The sequence below is a fragment of the Cryptotermes secundus genome, unplaced genomic scaffold, assembly GCF_002891405.2.
Source record: "Cryptotermes secundus unplaced genomic scaffold, Csec_1.0 scaffold721, whole genome shotgun sequence".
NCBI classification, from domain to species: Eukaryota; Metazoa; Arthropoda; class Insecta; order Blattodea; family Kalotermitidae; genus Cryptotermes; species Cryptotermes secundus.
In genome coordinates, this window is record NW_019733845.1 from 412953 (window position 1) to 437877 (window position 24925).

At 38.2% G+C, this 24925-nt stretch overlaps 1 protein-coding gene across 3 annotated transcripts in view; it reads left to right on the top strand.

Moving 5' to 3' along the window:
* The window catches only part of LOC111868269 (trichohyalin), a 137376-nt gene extending 114639 nt beyond the window's left edge, over positions 1-22737 (top strand). For 2 of the 3 annotated variants that reach the window (XM_033752980.1, XM_033752981.1), the window contains 14 exons: positions 131-298; positions 1835-1990; positions 2442-2549; positions 3715-3894; positions 7375-7488; positions 10026-10092; positions 10563-10704; positions 11817-11958; positions 14930-15073; positions 15335-15462; positions 18385-18532; positions 19071-19174; positions 20422-20521; positions 21629-22737. In XM_033752980.1, the coding sequence (XP_033608871.1) occupies positions 131-298; positions 1835-1990; positions 2442-2549; positions 3715-3894; positions 7375-7488; positions 10026-10092; positions 10563-10704; positions 11817-11958; positions 14930-15073; positions 15335-15462; positions 18385-18532; positions 19071-19174; positions 20422-20521; positions 21629-21733 (1806 nt within the window). In that variant the 3' untranslated portion in view covers positions 21734-22737. The remainder of the gene's footprint in view (positions 1-130; positions 299-1834; positions 1991-2441; positions 2550-3714; positions 3895-7374; positions 7489-10025; positions 10093-10562; positions 10705-11816; positions 11959-14929; positions 15074-15334; positions 15463-18384; positions 18533-19070; positions 19175-20421; positions 20522-21628) is intronic. The other variant, XM_033752982.1, reaches the window with a different exon arrangement.
* The last annotated feature ends 2188 nt before the right edge of the window (positions 22738-24925 follow it).

Below are 24925 nucleotides of genomic sequence, written 5' to 3' on the forward strand. Positions count from 1 at the left end.
GCACATTCCTCCTGGGACAATATGTATACACATGTATATATATATCGTATATTTTTGTTTAGTTACTCCAAGAGTGTTTTACTTTCAGTTATATATTTACAACATTATAATTGTTTTACCAATTTTGCAGTCAGAGGAGACACAAACTAAGATACAATCTCTGGAGCAGCAGATCAGCTGTATGGAGGATGAGCTGTCTGAAGCTCGACTTGAGGCTTCAAAACTCAAGACAGAGCTGATTTCAGAACGATCTGCCTGGGAGGTGAAACTTTCTGAGATACAGTCACATGTTAATGAGGTACATTTCCCTATTTTTAATGAAATTAAGAGGGATATTACTATACATAATGACAGTCATGTCATATAGGTTGGCTTGTGTGTTTGCCCTACTGACCAGATGGCCACATTCTTGAGATTCTTGTAACTGCTTGATTAGTATGCACATACATATTACATTCTCTTAATTTGTTTTGGCTAATGTATACATTCACATCATCGTATGTTCTATATAAAAACCTGATGATTAAAATACATAACTATAGTTTTGCCTTTCATTTTATATGAATATGAAGAATGGTCTCTCACTCTAGAGGAAGAATGATAAATTGAAAGTATGTGAAAACAAAACAAAAAAAAAAACTTGGAGCTTCTTGACTTGTTCTAAGTCACCTACTCTTGTTAGCATTATGAAAACAAGAAGAAGTATGACTGGGGTAAGTTAGAATGGAACAGGCTGATTTGGAAGAACAGGTGGAAAGATAATACAAAGGAATCAGTCCTATTGTGAAGGTGTAGGCTGAATTAAGCAGCCTGAAGATAGAATTCACATGTCAGACCACTGCAGATATGCAGCTCAAGGCTGATTACTGAAAACATAGCTTTGTGTAGACATGCTGCCATCTTTTGCTGGAAGAGGATAACGCTGCCACATCCTCCCATCCTTCTAATTTTGCTCAGAGCACACAAATAAATAATATTAAAACCCTGATATTGCATAGTATCTTACTCTATCTTCATGACAGAATTGAGTTTGAGAGTGCCTTTAAGAGATCACACAGAACTCTTTTAAAACATTTCATTATCATCAACTGAACTATAGCGCTATCTGTTCTCAGCATCCCTTGCAAAGCTCAACTCTACACTAAGTGACAACTAACTTGAGTATGAGGGGTGAGCCATAAAACTGGCCCTAGCACTGCAACCTTCAATGATCTATTGTGCTTGACAACTAACTTGGTTGCCCCAGTTGTCTTCAAGATTACTCCTTTGCGTGGACCAAGTAGAAAACACCGTTTCTGACAGTAACTCTATTGTTGTAGAGGTGTGTATACCATGCCGTTGCATAGCAACGGCTGCTGTTTCTTTATTTCTTTCAAGATGTTGGGCTGGTGATGAGTCTATATGCCACAATATGCTCTGTGAACAAAATACACAATTTTTTAATCCTAACATGGTTAGTATACATGTATAGATTAATTACAAAACAGATTATTCTTAAATTTAACATAAACCTAATTTTTGGCTTAGTTACATATTATATTAAACAACTACATTAAAGTTCAATATTTTGTATTATGAAACCTTCCCAAGTTAAAGCGAAAAGAAAAATGTAATTGTTTAAAGTCTCTAGTAATTAGCAGTATTCTATGGTGTTAGTTGTTTACTTACATATTTACTTGCTTCCCTGTTTTCTTAGTTACTCAGTTGGAAATGCCATACATTCTCATTCCCTTCATTTTAGTACACATGTTGCATGTTTTCAATTCCATTCGTTGCACAAAAATTCCTACCAATTGGAAGTACAGCTGAATTATAGTGTTCTGAATTGTCACAGCTGGAGGAAGATCGTATCATAAGCAGTGGACGTACAAAAATTCCTGGAATGCGTACAAGAATGGAACTAGCCTGGCAGAAGGAGCGTGAAGAACAGCATCGACTACTTCAGGAGACATCTACATTGGCCAGAGATCTTCGTCAAACATTGTTTGAGGTGAATATTTAAAAAAACTTACATGAATATACATTACTCAGCCAATGAGCGCAATGAAGACTGGACAACTAGACAACAGTGATTTGATTCCTAGCAGGAGCAGAAATTATTCCTTCACTTCTACATAGAGACCAGATCTGAGTTTTTTACAGCTTCCTATATGAGAGGATACTGAGGTTCTTTGCCAGGGATAAAGTGAGCAGAGCATGAAGCATACCACCTCCATCTAGTCCTTGAGGTTAAGAATGTATAAAGCTATACTTCCTTGCTCCCTGTATGCTTTCATGGCATGATGCTTCAGCAATGTTACCTCTGTATACAAGATTATAATTTGATTAGCTGTAGCTAATATTTAAGATATAAATATTATTTAGTCTATGATTTCTTAAATTATATCCTAAACTTGTATCTTTATCAAGCCAGCTGTACTTCTATATGCTGCTGTTGCCAGGTGGAGCGAGAAAGGGACAAGGAACGTCTGGAAGCAAAGCGACGTCTTGACCAACTCAAGAAGTCAACAGAAGAAGAACAAGAGGAAAACAGGAAGAAAGTTACAGAGGTCAGATTCATAAATTTTGACAACAGTTCTGAAACTTCAGAACTCATAGAGCAGCAATGTCAAAATATGATAGATCATAAAGTAGTTGTATGTTGCTGTTTGTAAGGTAACTTACTTCCAGCAATACTTACAAAATTGTGTTAAATAGCTGAAGGAAGGCCTAGGTGCAGGTGGAAAGATAATATTAAATAGGATATAATGGCATGGACTGGGATTGAACTGCCTCAGTTTAAAGATGAGTGGAGACATGTGTGAACACAGAGTTCAACCCTTTGGTTCAGACTCAGGGTTTTGACACCATCTAGTCTTGTGGATGGTTACAGATGTTTTGAAGAATAATACTTCCTCCATCTTCAGGGTTGAAGTATGTAGGGTGACAAATTGGTACAGTTTCATAAGCAGGTGGTAGCGAAGATTGTTACTCTGATCTACAGGAGTGAATGAAGGAACTGAACCGGATTCAAGGCAGTGGGAATAGTAAGTAAAAAAATGCACCTTTCATGGTCACGCTGTGTTTTCATCACAGGACTGCATTATGCCACACCCTAGAAGACGACAGTCTGAGTTATCTCTGCTGTCAAAACCTCAGAACTTAAATCTTTTGCTTCCAAAAAGGAATGGAATTTCCTAAACAGCCAAATATTTTCAGTGTCCTATGGAAGATCCTGAACCATGGAGTTAGTGAGCCACTGAGACAGAATATTTTTTCTGTGAACCTGCCTTAAAGCTGGAATAAATTCTGTTTACTTATTTGTTTATTATTATGGTTTATTTAATAACACTCTCCATAACTAGTCTCTAGAGGGTCAAGTTATTGGATGGCAATGAATAATGTGTGGCAGGAAGTCAGACATCTTGTGGGTCACATTTTGAGGCTTTCATTCATCAGAAGTGGTTCACAGAGCTTCATATAAGAACAGCATTGACAGATCTTCAGAAACATTTTGGATTTATGCACTTCCACACTATACATTTTATTTCCAAAAACACAACTATCACATAACTCACAGTATATCAGCATAAAAAATAGGTTAAAATTATCACATTGTTTTAAAATACTTATGGTGCACTGATTGTAAATTAGGAAGTAACAGAAAGCAACAGAACTTCATGAGATATGCTTTTGGATCAGAACATCATTGTAATATGCCCCTTATTGTTATAGGTACAGTGTGACTTACTGGAACTTCGTGATGCTCATGCAAAATTACGGACAACCAACGAGAAGTTGCGTCGAGAGAAGGAACGTAATGAGAAAGAACGTGAAGAACTTAGGCAGTTGGCATCAGGCAAGAGACGTGCTGAACAGGAAGAAGACAGAAGAATCAACATCTTACTAGAGCAAGTAAGTTACTTGTTGTTACGCCTTCTTACTAGGAAAGATGTGGGATGGTATAAAACTGGGCTGGCAAAAACCAATTTAGTGTAGCAGTAACGCTGTAAAGGGTATACTTCAAAGGTTCCTGGTTCAGATCTTGGCTGTCTTGAGTTAGATCTGTTATGGTCTTTGTCAATTTCACTATATGAATGTCATCATCATACTGTCAAACAGACAACGAAATTCTTACCTAATGCTCACTGATAATATTTTCATTTCATGTTGTGTTATATAATGTCTCTTGTTTAAACTGAACCTTAAGATTACCTTAGAGTTAGTTACTAACTTCTTCTGCTGCTTTGAATAATGCAGAAGCTGCATAGTGACCAGTGCAGTAACTTCAAGTCCTGTCTGGGACAGGAGGTTTTGCAACACCTGGGAGTTAGCAAGTTGCGCATCACAACCCTGCACCCACAATTGGACAGCATGGTCAAGCACTACATCAAAACAGGCAAGGAGCACCTGCAAGAAGTTGTCGCATCACACCAGAGGGATTGAGACACAAGATCACCCATCATCCTCCTCCTTGATTACAGGGCATTCACTCATGACACTACGGGCTTGACCCTGGCTAGCCTAATGTTCAGAAGAGAACTCCGACTGCTATGTAACCTGCTGTTTGGGACGCACCTCTGGAGAAGGAACGACCCACAATCAATCATGATGCAAATTTAGTGGATCATCTACACAACACCCACAGTTATGTCTGCCAACACCTGAAGCTGGCCAGTGACCAGATGAAAACTGATTACAGCAGACTGACCAACTCTGTGGGCTACCAGGAAGGTGACAGAGTGTAGCTGTATCGCCCGACTCACATGAAGCAGAAGATACTCAAGCCCCAATCCTCATGGGAGGGCCTATACAAGGTAGTCACCCAGATAAATGATGTATACAGGATTCAGTGGAACCATAGATCGAGGTTTTTGGCGGTACACCTGGATCGGCTTGCACCATATTAGGGAACTGCTTGGGATGAGCAGCATTAAGAAGGGAGCAGTTGGAGAATAATCACCATGAGAATCACACCATGGGGAAGGAAGGTGAGGCAGAGCACAGACATTGCAAATATAGCCCTCAGAAAAGAAATGGTGGTAGGCCTGTAAGCCATATGAGACAGATTTCCTTAAGGAGGGAGCAGTGTGGCATGTGGACCCATCGCTAGATAACGGCTCTGCCAACAGGCAGGAATGCAACAAGTGCCCTGTAACAGAGGAGTTGTGTTTTCTGTGTGGTCCATGCCCAGGAGAAGTTACTGAACAGTGTCAGTCATTGGAGTTAGTATAGTGGAGTTGGTGAAGTAAAGATTATTTTGGTGAGTGAGTGTGTGAATTAGAGGACTGCTGCAGTTCAATTATTGTGAGCTGTTGCTGTGAGAAGCTTGTAGCTAAGTCCTGGGAGAGTTTGGGAACCTTGAGGAAGGGAAACATCTGCCATTGAAGTTGTTATCAAGCAATGGCTAGTGAAGACTCTAACAGACTCAGAAGCCCTAGTGTGTCCTATAGTGATCTGTGAAGTGTGTAGAACATGAGAGCATAATCCTTGCTTGTGGTTACAAGTTTTAAGAGTTCAGTAAGTCTGATTACCAATCCAGATCTCATCTGTAATCACACTCATATGCATAACAATATCTAATGTGATTTCTACTATTAAATTTTTTACACTGGATGGCTTGCTGTTCCAATAATTACTAAAAGTTTAAGGGTGAAGAGTTCACATACTACATGAAAGAAGAAGAGGAGGTCTGATGTTGTTTCCCCCCTTCAGAATGCATGGTTCAAGCATTTTGTAAGCACTGGTATCTTTTCGTATAAAAAGTTTTGAGTTTTGTCTACTTCAGATTTGGTTTAATATATGTCCATAATATCTTGAAAACTCCAATTGTAATCAAATTATTATGTCACTTTTAGTTATTATAAGGACCCGGATTTTGATGACCTGAAAATATTTAAAAAATGACCGAATAAATGCAGAAAAATGACCTAAAATATGACCCAAAAATGTAATATGCAGGGCCCAGATTTTGATGACCTGAAAATATTCAAAAATTGACCTATAAAATGACCGAAAAAATCCATAAAAATGACATAAAGGAGAAAAGAAAGAACACTTCGCTGCCATATTATTCACATTTCAGAAAACATATGGAGAAAAATTCCCTAAAATGGCCAAAAATGACAAGAAATACCCTTAAAAGTCCAAAAAATTACCCCCAAAAAGAAAAAAATGACCTTGAACCTAAAAATGTCAAAAAATGACAAAAAAATACCCATAAAATTTACATTTCTGTAACCAGCAGCTCATATCCGAGATTTATATATTTAAGAGCATTGCATAGGATACAAGGAAAAAAAGATGACATGTCATCAAAATCCAGGCCTTGGTTATTATTAAAAACCTTTTTGTGTTATGGTCCAATGTGAATAGTTTAGAGCTATTTAGAAATGCTTAAAGTACAGGGTTTTCTTAAGGTCTTCTAGTCTACAGTCCTTTCTGGTCTCCAAGAGTAATATAAATCCTGCACCTTTTCTGTTTCAACGTGAAACTTTTTTTGAAAACCAGTTTTGATCCGCACTTGCATTGATACAATGGCAAGTCAGTTGCTTGAGTGTACAGGAAGAGTGTTCTCAGTATATTGTATAAATCAAATAAGATCGTTTTGTGTCGTTCCAAAATAGTATTCCAGCAACTTAAAACTTAGAGAAACAGGTTACATTGATCCCTTTAATGCCCAATAACATATACTTGCAGATTATGCTACTGATTTCTATGTATTTTTATGAATGAAGGTATGGTTTCTGTTGTTCAAGGTTACTTAAGTAAGGGAATATTTGTTTCCTAGTTTTAGGGACAGTAATACTTTTAAGTCAAATATAAATACAATTTACCTTGAACACTGTCAGCATGTGTTTATTTTGGAGCTTTTGACATAATAATATGAGAAGTTCTTCATTCAAAAAGAGAAGAGAGAGAGAAAGAGTGCGTATGTGCATGTGTGCATGCAGTTTGGATGCTAATGAGTTGATTGCTGTCTCTTTAGGTTTTGTTTCTTAGAATATAGGAATGCATTCTTATTTTCTTGAAGAGACAATCTTCTAGTCAACATCTGTCATCTATGCATTGCACAATTGTTCAGGTTCATGTGCTGGTTCAGCAGGCATAGCATTACATTGTTGACAATATAAATCCTATTCCTGCGCAGTTCAAATCTGGCCCTATCACCACAATGGCCGGAAATTTAAATCCAAATGATGAAGGTCAATGGACAGTCAGAATCTTTCATGTCTAACATAGAGATTTTGGAAGAATGTTTTCTACACTCATTTTATGTTTTCATATAGACACTAGACATGAACAGAATGTGACTGCTATTTTCCAGCTTAGATGTGTGCAGTAGGCAAAGTTTGGTTCGTTGGTAGATATGAATGATATGGTGATATGTTGCAGGTTGATGAACTTACGCGTTTAGCACCTGAATTGTTTCTTCAGAAGTCAACACCGGATTCATCTTCAACTTCATCTCTGTCCCAGCCAACACCTGTTGCACCTAAGAGACTGAAGGTATTGAATCATATTACAGTTTGAGGTTCAGTTATGTTTATTGTGCCAGAGAGATGACTTTTAATTTAAAATATAGTGTTTAGAATATTCTTTTTCAGCTCCTCAGGTTATAACTCCTGGTCAGTTCACTTGTATGTACTATTAATACACTTCACTGGAATGTAAATCATGTTCCATCTAACATGTTCCATCACATCTAACATAATAAAGGAATATGGAAGAAAACAAAACAATATACATAGTATACAGTATCTGAAAGTATAAGGCCTACTCGGTTTTGAGTATTCTACAATGTCATATTTTAGCATATAATTGATATATCATTTATACTGTAGTGATATACAGTACTACACCATGCTTACTCCTTTCTTCCATAAAAGTTATGTTTCATTATTGTGTTAGATGAAATTAGAATATAACAGGTTGAAACGTGGATAGACATTTTATTTGAATTTGATTTCCTAACTATGGTTATTTCTGGATACTTTGGCAGTATATTTCTGATCCAGAAAACTTGAGAGGTACCTCATCTGCTATCTACAAGTAACAGCTACATTAATCCTAAAAGGACTGTGTTTGTCCGTTATTATTATTATTTTTCCTTGATGGAATAGTAATTCACAGAAGCCATATGTCTGCCATTGGTGCTTGTGAAATATAATTAGATGTAATGCAGCTACTACGTCTTACCACAGTAATCTGACTCCATAGTGCCAAAACCTCATAGTTGCCCTAACTGATTTGGAAATGACCCACCTTTATATAACCAAAAAGGAGGATTCATTATTGTATCCACAACGGTCTCCCTCTGAAGCCAGTCTGAGCCAGTTGAATCTAGTCCACAACCTCACATACTACTTCTTTTCCAATTTAATATTATTCTCCCATCAGTGCCTTAGTATCACAAGCAGTCCCTTCCCTTTAGATTTTCCAGCTGAAATTTTGTGCTCTCTTCTCATCCTGCATGTGTTTTGCATGGTTAGCCAGTGCCACCATCCTTTATTTTGACAAGTAAATAACATTTTATGCTTTACTAATTGTTCCTGCACATCTTCACTGAGGGGGCAGAATTTCACATCTCTGGACGTTTCAGTTGGCAAAACTGTATCATTCGAGGCTGTTAGCATCCCAGAGAACATGTAGAACATGAACAGGATAGTCCTAAAGTGAATATATGGTGTTCCCTAGCACATGAAAGCATCATCAGCCCATTTTTCTTTGATGAGAGCATCATTACAAGCAGTTCATTCCTAGACATGTTGGGAAATTATGCTCTTCTGTGGCGCAAAAACAGCAACATCCTTCTTCTTCAACTGGATGGTGCACCTGTTCATTTTGCTCACATTGTCCATGACTCTTTCAACATGAATTTGCAACATTGATGGACAGGAAGAGGAGGACCAGTTGTGTGGCCCCCTCATTCTCCTGAGTGTATTCTTTACCTTTTTTTCTGTGAGGTCATGTGAAAAGGAAGATGTACAGCCAAAAATGAATATGTTGGATGAAGTTAAATCATGGATCACTGCAGCAGTTGCAGATGCTACAAAGGACATTTTACAGCACGTCTGGCAGGAGGTGGTATGTAGAATTGATATATGCAGAGCTGCAGATGTGGCAGTGTAAAGAAAATGTTTCAGTTCATTCATTTATTCATTCAGTTGATGAACAGAATGCTGGTCTGGTCAAGTGGGATTCGTGGTGGACAAAGTGGCACTGGGGCAGCTTTTCTCCGAGTATTTCGGTTTCCCCTGCCAATCTTCATTCCACCAATTACTCCACAATCACCCTCACCTATCATCTGGGGCTGGTACAATAGGCCAGAAGTAGCCGCAGTACAAGGGACTTAGTCCCACCCCACTAGCAATAAAAAAAAATTCATTTAATCTGTTGTTCGCAATCTTGTCTGTAAAATATCTTCCATTCTTATGTTTGCATTAAAATCTTCAAACAAAATGTTAATTTGTTACATGGAGGAATGCTCAGTTGCATCCTCTGGTTCCTCATAAAAACCTATTATCTTTATGAACATTTCATCCTTAGATTGGTGTATGATCATTTAGGAATCATCTGTGAGTTTAATGTTGTCCTTATCTTGTGTCACCCCTGTGATCCCACTGAATTTCAGTTACTTTGCTAATTCTCTTGCTACTGATTTAGTGAAGCTGCTGATATGCAGTTTATAAATCTCATATACATTTCCCATTGCTTAAAACTTTCTGAAGAAAGCGTTTGAATTTGTGACTGCTTGTGAAATTTCCTAATATGCAGTGTTTCATGTTCTGGAATTGTTAGCCCTGCCCAACTGGAAGGCTGCCTTATGTCAGCTGTCCATAACTTCTTATTCAGCATGTCTGAAGCTATCCCCTCTGTCTGCAATCTGAGGATGTGCCATGGCATGATGTCAATTTATCTGCTTAACATGGACCAGATTATTCTATAAATTATATATTTTATATATATCAACTGCCTTTTTTTTCTCATTGGTTATTTAATTACAGCTTCTATAACTTCGTGCTTATGAAAATTATATTTTTCAGGGTCCAAAATCTCGAGAATCATCAAGAGAATCTTCTCCACAATTACAAAGGAAGGATTTCCAAAAAGGTGGAGTAGAAAATTTTGCAAATCATCTTATTTAATACTTTCATAATTAACCTCTTACTTGAGCTCTGTTTTAGTGCAAGTCTCACCCTAACTTGTTTGCCTAGCTGTAAAAGAATTTACAATATGAAGAAAGCAGTCTTCTGGGATTTGGCACTGTGTATATGTGGTGTTAACCGACGTTTCGGAGGAACGTATCGCCCCCATCTTCAGGGTTGAAGGAAAAATATAAGAAATCCACAAGCGAAGAGACCGTGAGTGTGCTTTTACCGGTTCTCACGGTCTCTTCACTTGCAGATTTCTTATATTTTTCCTTCCATCCTGAAGATGGAGGCGATACGTTCCTCCGAAACGTCAGTTAACACCACATATACACGGTGCCAAATCCCAGAAGACTGCTTTCTTCATAGTCACCGCTGTGAAAGCCTCAAATCTTACATAATTTACAATATGTCACTTATTCCTGTTTACAGAAACTTCAGTAGACCGAAAGCTTCAGCTTCAGTCAACTGTTCAGAGACTATCTGAAGTTACAGAAGAGTTGCGCCGATTCCAGAGGCTCAGTGAAGAAGAGCGGGACAGAGAACGAGCTAAAAGGATGTTAGGATTGAGAAGGTCTGTATTGACATTAAAACTATTTTTTTATGAGTTTAATTATGAGTGTTATCTGTGCCAAATAGGATGCACATCACTTTACCTGTGTTTTACAACTGCAGTATATCCAGAGTCATCTTAAATGTATGTACCATATTTACATGAGTAATTTACATCTCCGCGTAATTTAGACACTTCTAGACAAGAAATTTTATTGGAAAATTAGACATATATATGTCTACCCTTGATCAAATTTTGACCAACGCATGATTTTCATGGAAAATATGATGAAAGCAAAGTATGTTAACAGATTAATCAGCGAAGATCAAGTGGAATTTTCGTTTGAATATTTTTTCAAAGAATTATGTGGTGGAGTCTGTAGTGTGAATATGTATACTGTGTTGCCTTATCACATTCAACTTTAATTGCATTTTCTACAAAAGTTATGCTGTAACTGCTTACTTCACGGAGGTGGATGGTGATCACTTATTTTTCCTCCTCCAGTGACAGGATTGCTTGTAGATTATCAGGATCATGAGGAAGTATAGAAAAGGGATTTTATCTGGGTTTCTTGAGGTGACAGACATTTGATATGGATTGACAACCACTTCCTTCCCTCCTCTTGATAAGTGGACCTCAGCTACAAACTCAGGAAACAGTCAACTCGTACCAGGGTGTTTACACTGGCAGTGATTTAGGGAAGCAGAGGCAGCACTAACTTGTTGGATAAATCACAACCCAGGCAAAAAGCACTTATAGTTTATTCACTTATGCATTCTGACATGATAACTGAAAGCTGGAATAATGGAGCCAGAAGAAATTGTCTGCTGCTAAATAATGACTAAATAACCAAGTATTGCAGCAACAAATAAACGTGCAATGGACTGTCTGAGATGGTGTTTTCTATGTGATCTAACCAGAGGCTATATAAAAAGGGCCAGCAAAACAGTCATCAGTTGAGAGTCAGAAGTTGGAGTAATGATGTGGTTGGTTGGTTGTGCGGTCAGTCGGTTGATCAGTCAGTCGGTCAGGAAGTGAACACAAAAACAGAGGGCATTGATACATTGTTAATAAATAACCTGATGATGATTTGCTACAATTTTATTCTTTAAGGATCTTATTGTTTTCCTTAGAGCTGCTTCAACAGAATCAGATAATCCACCAGACTCCTCACTGCAGTCTAAGCCTCTTGTTCGAAGTGCTGCTGGCCTGCAGAAGAAGGGCAGCCTTTATCGCAAATCTCTTTCTTTAGAGCAGACAAGTGGACAAGATCAGGTACAGACATTTTTAAATGCACAAGAAATTTTAATCAAGTTTAGTTATGATAGCTGAGCCAGTACAGTAATCAGTTCACTCGGTGAATTGTCAGGTTACCTAGGGTGAAATACAATAGTACACAAATTTAATTTGCCTTCTATTAGGTAATTATTCAAAACACGTTGATTATGGTTTTATGTGACATGTCGATTGTTACAGTACCAGGCCACGTGATAGTGTTCATTTCATTGCACTCGAACAAGGATACTTCGCATTACTTCACTTGTTTAATAATAATACTGTGTGGGAACATCCCACATTATCACGCATTTCTGCAACGCTNTTAATAGTGTTTTTGTTCCTACCTACTACATGTTTCAACCCTGTTTCTGATTCGTCTTCAGGTGGTACACACTTAAATATCAGTCATCATGCCATGCAATTCGTTATTGGACCATATGATAGGTATCCAACTGGATGATATTTATGAACAGTGGACATGTGTTCTGTTAAAATGTATGGCATTGTGATTCGGATGGTTGATGTTTAAATGTGTGCTGCATGAATATGACTTAGAAATAGGATCAAACAAATGTTGTGGACTTGAATAAAAACACTATTAATAAAAGGTAATTGTGTTCATGGTATTATCATGATTTAGGGGTGTGACTATAGACGGGGTGTGGATTGGTGAATTGGATTTAGTGACCACTTGTGCACACCACTCGGAACTACAAGTAATTACATGGCTATCACTGATCTTCACTTGTTACAAATCACTGCATGCTTAGTCTCTTCTCAGCCTCCTGCCTCTCAAACAGCCGTTCCCTGGCAACAGCTTCTAACATTGGAGACTCTTCAGCTTCCCGTGCTCATGTCGTTACTTTCTGGCAAATTTCCTGCTACTGAACCCACTCAGAGTCAGACTCAGTCAGGCTCAGAGTTATCTTATGACTGGTGGTTTACTGCCAATCAGTTAATCTTGGCGCCAACTGCCTTGAGACCCACAACCACTATATTTTTTCCAACTGAACAGTTGTAGTTATAGTCCTTATGTAACATCCTCCATGATGAGAGGATATGCATGCCGTTTACAATTGCTGCTGGCCCTAGCCAGTGCAGTCATTCTCAGGTTCGAGTCCTGCAGGACAAATGGCCATATTTTACTGTCTCAGATTCGAGACTCCACCAGCCTGGAGGGCCAGGTCCCCATAATTATATCCCTCAGGAGTAGGTTGGCCCAGTTGTACTCCTAGGCATTGGGTTTCCTTTGAAGTCACTCAGCCAGCCTTGAGTCCTTGCTGTACAGGGTGTTTCACGACTTTAGGACATAACTGCAGGAGGTGATTTCCTAGGTCTTTGTGATCAAAAAAATTCATATAAACCTATGTCCGATTTTGGATGGTCACTGAGTTATGACCGTTTTAAACTCAGAATAGAAGGTAACGATTACTGACAATAAACGGAACAAAATAATAAACCAGCATAATACATGATACATTTAAAGTATGAATGTAAAGTTATCTTTGTGAAAGTACTTTTAATTTGAATTGGTTGGTGCTTAAAGCTGATTATCGAAATTGCCACCACCGGCCGCAACACAGGCTGCCGCTCGGTTGTGAACAGCGCAGGTAGCACGTAGCAGCTTCAGCTGGCTCTTTCTTATGTGGTCAGCGGCGTCCAGAATGTGACCGAGCAAAGCATCTCGCGTTGCCACCTTCACATTGTAAACCAGTTCTTTCATCCATCCCCACACACAATAATCCAGTGGGTTTAAGTCTGGAGACCTGGCTGGCAATTCTTCGCGTACTCGTATGTGGACTGCAGTGTACAATACGAACAATGCCTTCTTCATTGACGCCTTCATTAACACCACGCTTGGCTGCAATACGAACGCCGGGCAGTCTACCAGTATCTCGCAATGCCTGGTAAACTCCAGTAAACACTCTCCGGTTCGGTATTCTATGATTCAGAAACCGTTGCTGATATCCAGCTATGGCAAGAACTGAGTTACCATCACAAAACCCATACATATAAATCATATCTGCATACTTGTCAAATGAAAATGTAAATGGCATCGTGGACGTAACAGACGCACTGAGATGAGAACTGTTCTGAACACCAGTAGCCACCACACTAGCCATGTGTCGAGATAAAACAAGAACGCCCTGTCTGTAGCTGGCTAAAAATAGCAACCCGCCAGATGACAGATGCAGTTCACACGAGGGCGTGTACGGGAATGAAAAAACGGCCATAACTTCGTAACCATCCATAATCGGACACATGTTTATATGAAATTTTGGTCACAAAGACCTAGGAAATCACCACCTGCAGTTATGCCCTAAAGTCGTGAAACACCCTGTATAACCTCATGGCAGAACCAACAGAAACACTGCCTCCAACAGTTTTTCTATTGTTGTTATGGGTGATTGCCTAGCGATAGCCCAGATATCATTGACGTGTTTACTGACCACTACCAAGCAATTCAATTTCATTCTTGTGTTTATTGCATAGCAACGGTATTACACACTACAGTATTATAGAAATTATATGTTTATATGTTTTTACCATTCATGAATGTGTTCATTGCAAAGTCTTCCCGTACAGACAAACTGTGAACTAACATTTCTGTTCAGGATATATTATATATATAATGGGGTCAGTCTACACAACAATATTTCTGAAAAAAACAAAATAGATACTGCTGGATCGACATTTGTTTATTGGCTGTTGACGCTACATGTTTCAACCCTTATGTTGCATCATCATCAGGCATATAATAACACTAACATTATTTCTGGAATTGTGTCTTATACGTTATGGATCCATATTGTGTTCTTGTAAGTTTTATATACATAATTCAAATTTATAGTTAAACGGTAAAAGTTAAAATTAAAATTGAAATTAAAATTGCACAGAAATATTTGTAATATATATTATAAACCTCTTTAAAACTTTGTGACCGTTACATGTTGATATATTGTTCCAGGTTGTAGGAATAATTAAGTTGTGGGGTGCCTGTGTGCCGAGATCTTCCTTCATAAACTGTGTCATGTTGGTTTGGCCTTCCTATTGTTTTATGAAGCTTATGCTTGTTATGCTGTGTATCACTCAACAGGCTGTTTTACTTGGAGTATGTATTCTAGGTTTTTTGGTGTTATAGATGAAAGCAGTTCCCCGTGATGATATTGTTATGTCGTAGCAGTCTGAACCTCTACAACATAACATCATCATGGAGATCTGTTTTCATAGGCTACACCTACCAAGTTCAAAATACAGAACCTCTGCAAATGCTTCATCAAATTGAAAATTATTTGAACACATAAATTTTTGTACTAAAATTATTATGTGTTTCTTTGTTTTAACTATCATCTCTTCGCTCATTATTCATCAGTCCATCTGGAAGGGAGAGTCAGACAATGAAGGCAGTCTTTCAAGTCTCCAGTCACTGGAAGCTGGTGCAGAGGCATTTCCAAATAATCAGTTCTTCACACTTCAGAAACGGGAATCTAGCACTGACAGGTCAGTTACTACTTCATATGTTTAGATTACTAAACTGGTATAGGTGGCCCAGACACCTTATTCACTAAAGTCCTTAAGTCTGAGATTTGCTGGATTCAGTGCAGTTCAGTATGCTTTGCCTATGCCACCTCAGTCATTGATACAGCATAACAAGAATATGGGGAATATCATGCTGCCATTGTAGTGAGAGTCCACATTAAGCTGTGGTATCCTTCTGCTGCCCTTCATCTTTAGTCACCCCATGGAAACTAGATTCCTTCAGCCTGGTCAATGGGTCTGACATCAGAAGGCCTAAATATCATAATCAGAAGCATACCTATCGAACTACCTCCATGGAACAGAGGAATGTTTCTTGAAAAGCTAATACTCACTCAATTGGTCTGTAAATTCTGTCCTGTTATCAAACCCAAATGATTGTTTCTGTGTTCCCAAGAGCCCATGACTGGACCCTACCCTAAGCCAGGTAAATCCAGTCCCCATACTTACTCTTATTTCTGTGTGATAAATTTTATATTGTCTCAGCTTTTGGGGCCTATGGATTGTACCTATCTTATGAGATTCCATTTCTCCTGTCCATGTGTACTACAGACATATTGATGTGAAGGCAGAAAAAATGACCAAAGAATTTTATTGACAAGGTTTGACAAATAAATTCTGGTAATGAGCCGATTACACACTTTTAAAAGCACGTAGGAACGTTTTTCAAATTGTCCACGTAAGCTGACTCTTCCATCATGTTCCCTGTACAAGGTCAGTTACCGCTCGCTCTTATTGTTCCTGTAGAATTGTGTTTAAGATTTTCTACCATACAGGTCATCGTGACAGATAGTAGTGATGGAGCAAAGAGTGAATGTTAGATTTTGTTTCAAAACAGCAAAACTGAAGTTTTTCAGCTGATAAAACAGTCTTGTGATGACAGTGCTGTCTCTCAACACAGGCTTTTGAATGGTGTGCAAGATATCGGGACAGCCATGCAAGTTTCAAAGATGCAATGGATGACCAACAGCTGTGTGAACACCAGACATGATTGAAATAGTTTGGAAATTTATTTCAAATAATAGTCTAATGACTCATCGGGTAATAAAAGAGGAACACGAAATTACAGAGAAACAGCTCGCAAAATATTAGTGGAAGATATGAGCTATATTTGTTCCACACACTTTAACTAATGAATAGAATGCTCTCAGCCTGCAAGCTTGTCAAGAGCAGTCAAGTGCGTCAGTCTGTGGATGATGAACGTTCCTTGCTTGATTCAGTTTTGGTGTTTCCAGTATGATCCCAAACAAAAAGCATGAAATGGTGCTCGCCAGCATCCTACCGCACATAACCTACAATATATGTAGCAGATTTTATTCAAATTGTTGGTGCCAATATTGACACAAGTCCAGTAGTATTTAAGCTGGTGATATCCTTGAACAACTTTCATTAATGTGAAGGAACCTGCTCTTACTAGCCACCATAATGCTCAGAAAAGAGACGCATCTTTGTCTCTTTTAAATGTCCTTTCCATTTTCCTGTTTAACAATCAGAACTACTTCTTGTTTGATGTGGTGCTTGCATACCAGTTTTCTGTAGAGCTATCAGCTATTGAAATATATCAAGGACTTTTTAAATGTGACGTGGTATAACATTCACTTTCCTCTGTGTTTGTTAGCTAGTGTAACAGCCACTGAAGTAGGAAAATGGCTTTCTGCCATAAGTGTGTTGCCATTGTCATTTTTAGATACTAGTTGGTATAGCAACTGGCTACAAACTAGACAACCAGGGGGTCAGATTTTGAGTCCCAGTAGGATCAATAATTTTCTCTTCACCATGTCATTCAGACCAGCTCTGGGGCCCATCCAGCCTCCTATCCAGTGAGTACCGAGGGCTCTTTCCCTGGGGGGTAAACAAGGGCATGAAGCTGACCACTCACCTCCAACTAGTGTCAAGGTGAAGAAAATATGAACCTATACATCCGTTCCCCCATACGCCTTCATGGTGTAGTGCTTAAGTAGTTAAGAACAGGAACAGCTTTACCTTTACCTTCTAGTAAGGTCATATATCTTCATAGGAGTCACTTTTCAATAACGTATATTGAGCTGGGACAAGTCAGTCATAAAAGTGACTGGCTATACAGATTGAAATACAGAATGCATGGAGCTTTTCCTCCATGTTCCTTTCAGCTTGATAGCATAGTAGACAGTCACAGCATAAAATATATCAATTATTATAAAGCAGAATTAATGCATCAATAAAATGAAGATTCCCAGATATCTGTTTTTATGACATAAACTACCAATGACCTGATGTAGATAAGCTGCTTGTCTTGTGTTATGTTGTTAGTAACGCCCTGAAAAGTTGGTAGTTACCCAGCTTGCCAAGAAATTCTCCACTTTTATGGGACCCAAGGATTCATCATTATATGTATTCATAAAAACTTGCCAATTGGACCTCTTCTCAGTCAGTCCAGTTCAGTCCACAGCTTCACACCTTATTCCCAAAGACACATTTTTATATCTTTCTCTCACCTGTTGTTGGATCTTGTAAACAGTCTTGCCAGTTGAGATTTTCTGACCATTAGTCTGTATGCATTTCTCATTTTATAAATGCATGCTACGCCTTGTTTCCATCTCATCCTTCCAGATTTAATCAGCCCAACAGTATTAGATGGAGAATACACACTATGAAGTTTTGCATTATACAAGTTTCTCCAGTCCTTTGTTACTTCAGCTCTCTCAGACGCAGATATTTTCCCTAGCACTTTATTTCCAGACACTCGAAATATATATCAGTCTACATTCTATCCTTAGAGTGAGAAATCAAGTAGACAGAACAGTAGATAAAAGTACAGCTTATGTTTTTGTCCTTAGGTCATTATGTAGAACACAGGAGTGTATTATGTTCTGAAAGTTGTAATTAAGAGTGATGTTCATCTTTCAGCCGCCTCTCTGGAGGTTCAACACAGAGCGATGTGCTGCAATCAAAAGAAAAGAAGAAAAAGAAGGGTCTTTTTGGTAAACTGAAGAAACTTACCAAATCACGCAGCATTGATGATGGTGTCTCAGAATACACAATAGGAATGAGTCAGGTAATCATGGAAATGAGTGATTATATTATAATGACTACTGAAATAAGCTAGATATCTTTTCCTCTCTCTCTGTGGCTCTTGGCTGCTTTTTGGTTTCTTAATCCTATATACATTTGGTAGGACTCCCTGGACAGAGGATCAGGCCATTACAAGGATGCTACCTACAGAAAGAACAACACAAACAGAATAAACGCACACAGACATCCGAGCTTCATGTGGGATTCAAACCCACAATCCCAGTGTTCGAGTGGGTGAAAACAGTTTATGCCTTAGACCACACAGCCCCTGTGATCGGCAATCAGCTAGATCAGTGATTCCAGAATTAAGTTCCATAGAACACTGTATAAATAATGGAAATCTAGTGAGCCTAGTGATTAATTTATCCAGAATTTATTAAATTGCTTTTGATTCTTTTTTTTATATTTTTTAATATGTGAATATGAGGTAACCCCATAATTCTAAATAAACAAACAGGAAAGAAAACCTTTCCATAGGTTTGAGTAACTAAATTATATAATATGTGAATGTTTCTGAACAGGGTGGATCTGGATCAGATGTCAGTATGTCAGAAGACAAAGGAGGAATGAAAGATCGTCTTACTGGCATCTTCAGAAAGAGTGGTTCCACATCCAGAGATAGCAGGTAATGTGTAATGCATCAAACTATTTTTTGAAAGTAGTGACTTCTTCTTAGAGACCTGTATAGAGGAATAAATGACTTTAAGAGGGGTTACCAAACTAGTAGTAATTTAGTGAAGGATGAGAATGGAGATCTGCTTGCAGGTTCCCACAGTATTTTGAATAGGTGGAAAAACTACTTTTCTCAGTTATTCAATATACATAGGGTCAGTCATGTTAAGCAGACAGAAATCCATACAGCTGAGCCATTAGTACCTGAGCCTGGTCCTTTTGAGGTTGAAAGTGCTATTGCAAAATTGAAACGGTATAATTCGCCAGGTAGTGATCAAATTCTGACAGAACTTATTCAGGCAGTGGAGGGCTCTTGTGAACATGGTAATGAACTCTTGGGTTCCATAAAATGCTGGGAAATTTTTGAGAAGCTGCAGAATTGGCGGCTCCTCAAGAAGGGCTCAGCTTCATGAGTAAATTAGTGACCACTTCATGGTTTATCGGTCACATCTTTATGGAATAAAATGCCTGTGTTTCAGATTATTTTCACTGTCTTTATATCCATGTTGTATTGGTATGATGAGTGACTTATTTGATGGTGTGTATGTGTGTGTGTGTGTGCATGTGTGAGAATGAAAGTGAGAGTGAAAGATAAAAAGAAGTCTCTCTGAATTTATTTTTTGACTTCATTGCCTCATTTTTAGTTTTAACTTATTTATCATCATTAGGACTGTCAGCACTTTTAGTTGATCAACTATTCATAATCATTCAGGAAATTGATTAATTTACTGATTTCACTGGAATTGTTATAAAGAACTCTCAGCTCATGAATATAAATAGATACATCCTATAGATTCTTGTAAGCAGAATTAGGAACAAACACTCTATAACTTCAGAATCGGAGAATATGGTAACATAATTTTGGTAGTGGCATCTGCTTGCCACAAATGTAATGCCTATCCCACAAAGATAGGTGTAACAGGTGTAATAGTTATCCTGGCATGACTCAGTTTCTTCAGTTATGTGGTGGCATTTCCTCCACACTAGGTGTAATGTTTATACTATCATGATTTGGTTCCTGGAATTAAGTAGAACTTGTATCTCTTCCACAGCAGTTTCCTACATACCAGGTAACAGTTATATCACCATGACTTTTTTCCCTGAATGTATCTCAGACTTAATATGAAGTAAATCAGTTCTGAGAAAAGATGTGGAGGTAATGGAAATTCCGTCATGATTTACTTTTTTGTCACTTTACAGTATGGAGCGCAGTCCAGCAATACCAGAGCGTACAGACTCAACACAGAGACCTCTTGTGAAACAGAGCAGTAACAATACTTTGCCACGGACATCACCAGCTGTAAGTTACTGGTTTTTTAATTTTGTAATGTCAGTTTTCTGCAGTAATTATTAGTGATAAGAATTATTAATATCTTGACCATTCTAGTGGCTATACATAAGCATAACATACCATCAGCCTGCATTAAGGCTTTAAGTAGTGTTGTAGTCTACCAGTGTATAGAAAATGTATCCTTATGGAAGAGTGGAAACTAGAACATGTATTTGATAAATTCCCCAAGTACCCTATGAAAATATTGTTAGGAGATTTCAATGCCAAAGTAGGGAGGGAAGACATTTTCAAACCAACAATTGGGAATGAGAGTTTGTATGAAATTAGTAATAATAATGGAGTTAGAGTTGTAAACTTTGCCACATCAAAAAATCTTACTGTCAAAAGTACAATGTCCCCACATCATAACAGCCATAAATTTACTTGGACATCTCCTGATGGGAAGATACACAATCAGACCATATTTTGATAGATAGGAGACGGCACTCAAGTATACTTGATGTCCGATCATTCAGGGCAGCAGATTGTGATACTGACCACTACCTGGTGGTTTCAAAGGTTAGGGAAAGACTGGCAGTGAGCAAACAAACAACACACAGAGTTCATATGGAGAGGTTCAATCTCAAAAAATTAAATGAGATAGAGGGTAAAGAGCAGTATTGTGTTGAAATCTCAAATAGGTTCATGGATTTGGAAAACTTGGAAACTGATGTGGATGTCAATAAAGCCTGGGAAACTATTAGAGAGAATATAAAAATATCTGCCAAAGAGAGTCTAAGGCCCGTATATAAGTCAGCATGTCAAACAGTTAATTGTCCTCTATTATTCTGTTACCCATTGCAGCAGAAACATCTGCAACAGTTCCTCTGTGACTCTCTTTTGTTGTCAAAGGAATCTTTTGTTTAGCAACTTGCTACCTGACGACGACTCATTTGCTGCTATTCATTGTGTCAGAAATGTGATTTCCTAGTTATTGCTCAGCATTGGACATCTCCTCTGGCTCAACTATTCCAGCTTTCAGACCTCATGTCACATTATATTTAGTTCCAGTCATAATGCACAAATAATTGCCTCATTCACAACATAAAGGATTAATATTTCTTATACTCTTTGCAGAGAAGTGATGTAAGTGCATCAAGCAGCTCCCGACCACTAGCATCATGTGCCACACGATCTCAATCACCAGCCACTTCCAGCACTCCATCACGAGGCAGGAAATAGAATACAGAGCTCCATATTCATCATGCAGTTCATCTTCTGAGAAACTGAAGTTACCAAGCAGCTGCATGAGACCTCTAGTGGATGAACTTTCCTCCTGTAATTTTCAGTTTGACTTATAAATGAATGAAATTGCAGGGAGTTTGGCCATGATAATATTGTTTTGCACACACAGCATTGTGTAGGAATGGAGTAAGAATACAAATTTACAGTGTGCTGCAGCTTCTGTGCACCTATTTCCATCAGGTTTAAAGTTTGTCACTACTCACTCAGTAAAAATATTTAGGAGCGAGGTCCATATTCTATATACATCACTGACAAAGTGATGAAGGAAATGGGATTAGGTCTTGGGTTAATAATAAGTTTCAATGAACTGAAATGATCATAGCTGGTTAGTAAGGAAGGATTTTTAAAGAGGTGTTCATGGCCCATTTAATGGTCTCTCTTTGACATACATCTTGAGAGATTAAGGAAAACCCCAGAATAGCCAGTAACCTGGCAAGAGTCAAACCAAGTGTCTTCCAGATACAAATCTTATGGTGTTGTGGGGTAGTCCCACCTTTTCCCCCCAAATTAATATCAGCATGCAAGAACAAGACACTGATGTAGACATCTGAGTAGATAGAACGTGTTTTGTAATTGCTACAGTAAACCAGCTAGGCCTAATATTGAAAGATGCTGCTGCAGCTCCTGATGATGATGGTATGATGGTCTATGTTAAGTATTATGCTTACAAGCCCTGAAGATTATAAAAATCAATTCAATTCCGTATCAGAAACTGTAACTGGAGCAGGAGGTAGAGGAATGAAAAGAAAGGACAAGTGAACAGTATTAAGATTGAATAGTTCTATCTGCTGGCATATAGTGCCATGTAGTCTGTTGAAAGTCAGCCGACATTTCAAAGGAAAATATTCCCTCCATCTTCCTGTTTTGGAGAATAAGCCAATCAAGAGACCAGCATGAAGCAGGTAGCTAGTTTATTGATCAGCTTATTTTTCAGTGCTAAAAGTGAAGGCAACAAGCAAGAAACCAGCATGAAGCAGGCAGAAAACTCTTCTGCTTTCTTACTTAACTTGGCTTATTCTTCAATCCTACAGATGGAGGTAACATGTACCCCCAAAACGTCTGTAGACTTCAATGGACTACACAATATTACATCCCAGAAGATAGAACTCTCCATAACCACCACTGTGAGAACCTCAAATCCTACATAGTATTCCGATTCATGAATGCACAAAAGTCAACCATTAACTTGAATTTTCAAAACATTGCTTGTCTGTGTTGACAGTGAAGGATGACTGCATATTGTGCCAGCATCAATTATGTTGAGTTTCTGTGTTCACAATTCTGCAATTCCACATAATGCTGAACCTAATAGCTGAAGTAAACTCAATCTGTACCAGTGGTTGGTGGTGGTATAATTAGTCTTGTCACTAAGCACCAAACCATAAAGGTGTATACGTGTAGTAGATGGAGGTAAGTTGTCAGCTTCAGACTGTGGTTGTTTTACTCCTGGAAAAATAACCCTCATCAGTATCCACTGCATAGGAGGCTGGGTAGACTGTGCAGTCAGTCTGGATTCCATGGTGAGATGAAAAATCATGCCACTGCCATTAATTAAATTCTGGTCATCCACCCAGCAGTCAGTGCCTTACTGGCTGAGCTGTTTCAGCTCATCACAAGTCAGAAAAGTCAGGAATTATAATTGTTGCATATCTGAAGATTGTGTTTCAGTCACAGTATCTGCGTTACACTTTTCTTACAAAATTAAAAACAATGTGTGGCACTTTCTTAATATACATGGGTCTTTGGACAGTGACATTAGAAGAGTTACAGCTTATATACTGTAAATACATTTAAAAAGTAAGGAAAGAGAAGTACAAATTTACAGTCTCTCAGTTTTACAGTCTTAGTCTTGTCTGCTATTAACTTCAAATTTTTATTTCAGATTGAATTAATGGAACAAAGTAGAAGTCTGAATGAATTAGTAACACTTCTATTTGAATTGATATTGTGATAAGGATCAACATTTTTCCAGGTGCTGTGAATGGTCACTGTGATCACTGATAGGTTGATCTTGCATTGTGAATTTAAAATGATTAGTACAGAGATTATTATTGTGAATATTGGAATACCCTATTCTGTACTGCATCAATCAGTGAAGAAATTCACAAAATACAATATATTATTTTCTGGAAGTTGTAAATAAAGCATTCAAAGTCACTCAACATATAAATACGCGCAGCATTTGTGTAGTGTAAAATCATACCACTGCCATTAATTAAATGCTGGTCATCCACCCAGCAGTCAGTGCCTTACTGACTGAGCTGTCTCAGCTCATCAGAAGTCAGAGATGTCAGGAATTGTAATTGTTGTACATCTGAAGATTATGTTGCAGTCATAGTATATATGTTACCTATTTCTTATAAAATTAAAAATAATACATATTATATTTACAGTCACAAAACAGACAAAGATGTCATGATTTTTTGTGTATGCCCCCATGTTTTAAATTACTGGGCTTGATTCTAGATACAGTTGGTTTATATTGTCACGTGTTGGGTATGTCACGCGACAAATAGCTTTATGTGGGTCTCAGATTTAGCAAATCTTTATTGGACACTCACACTTACACACCTTACAATTATTATCGTTTGCAATATCACTTGACTTGTGGCCCAATACTTCAATGTGACGTCTCAAATATCCTTGGCTGTGGTTGGATCTCAAATGCCTTTGGCAATGGCTATCTCAATACTGACTTCTTGCTGTCTTCTGTCTAACTAGCTCTGTAGTTCTCGGCTTATGTAGGCGTTCTGTGGACTGGATACCAGACACCATTGCTCACTGTTTCGTTTCTACTGTCCGCTGTTACGTAACGGGTGCAACAAACTCTCTGTAGTTCATTTCTGGGGAGACGCGTTCATGCTTCTGCATTGTCTATGCAACAGCTCCGTTCTTTGCGTTACCATGGAAGTGCGTATTCCAAACTCACGTGTTCGGCAATCCGTTGCCTTGGGAACGTTCCTTCGCAATGGTTTTGTTTGTATTTGATTTGTCGCTGTTGGAACTCAACAGTTTCCATTGTAGCCGTTGCGCAGCGATGGACATAAGGTAACATGTCACATTATGTTCTTTATTTGTTGATGATCAAATTATAGTTGCCTGTACAGAATAGAGTTTCCAGATGGCATA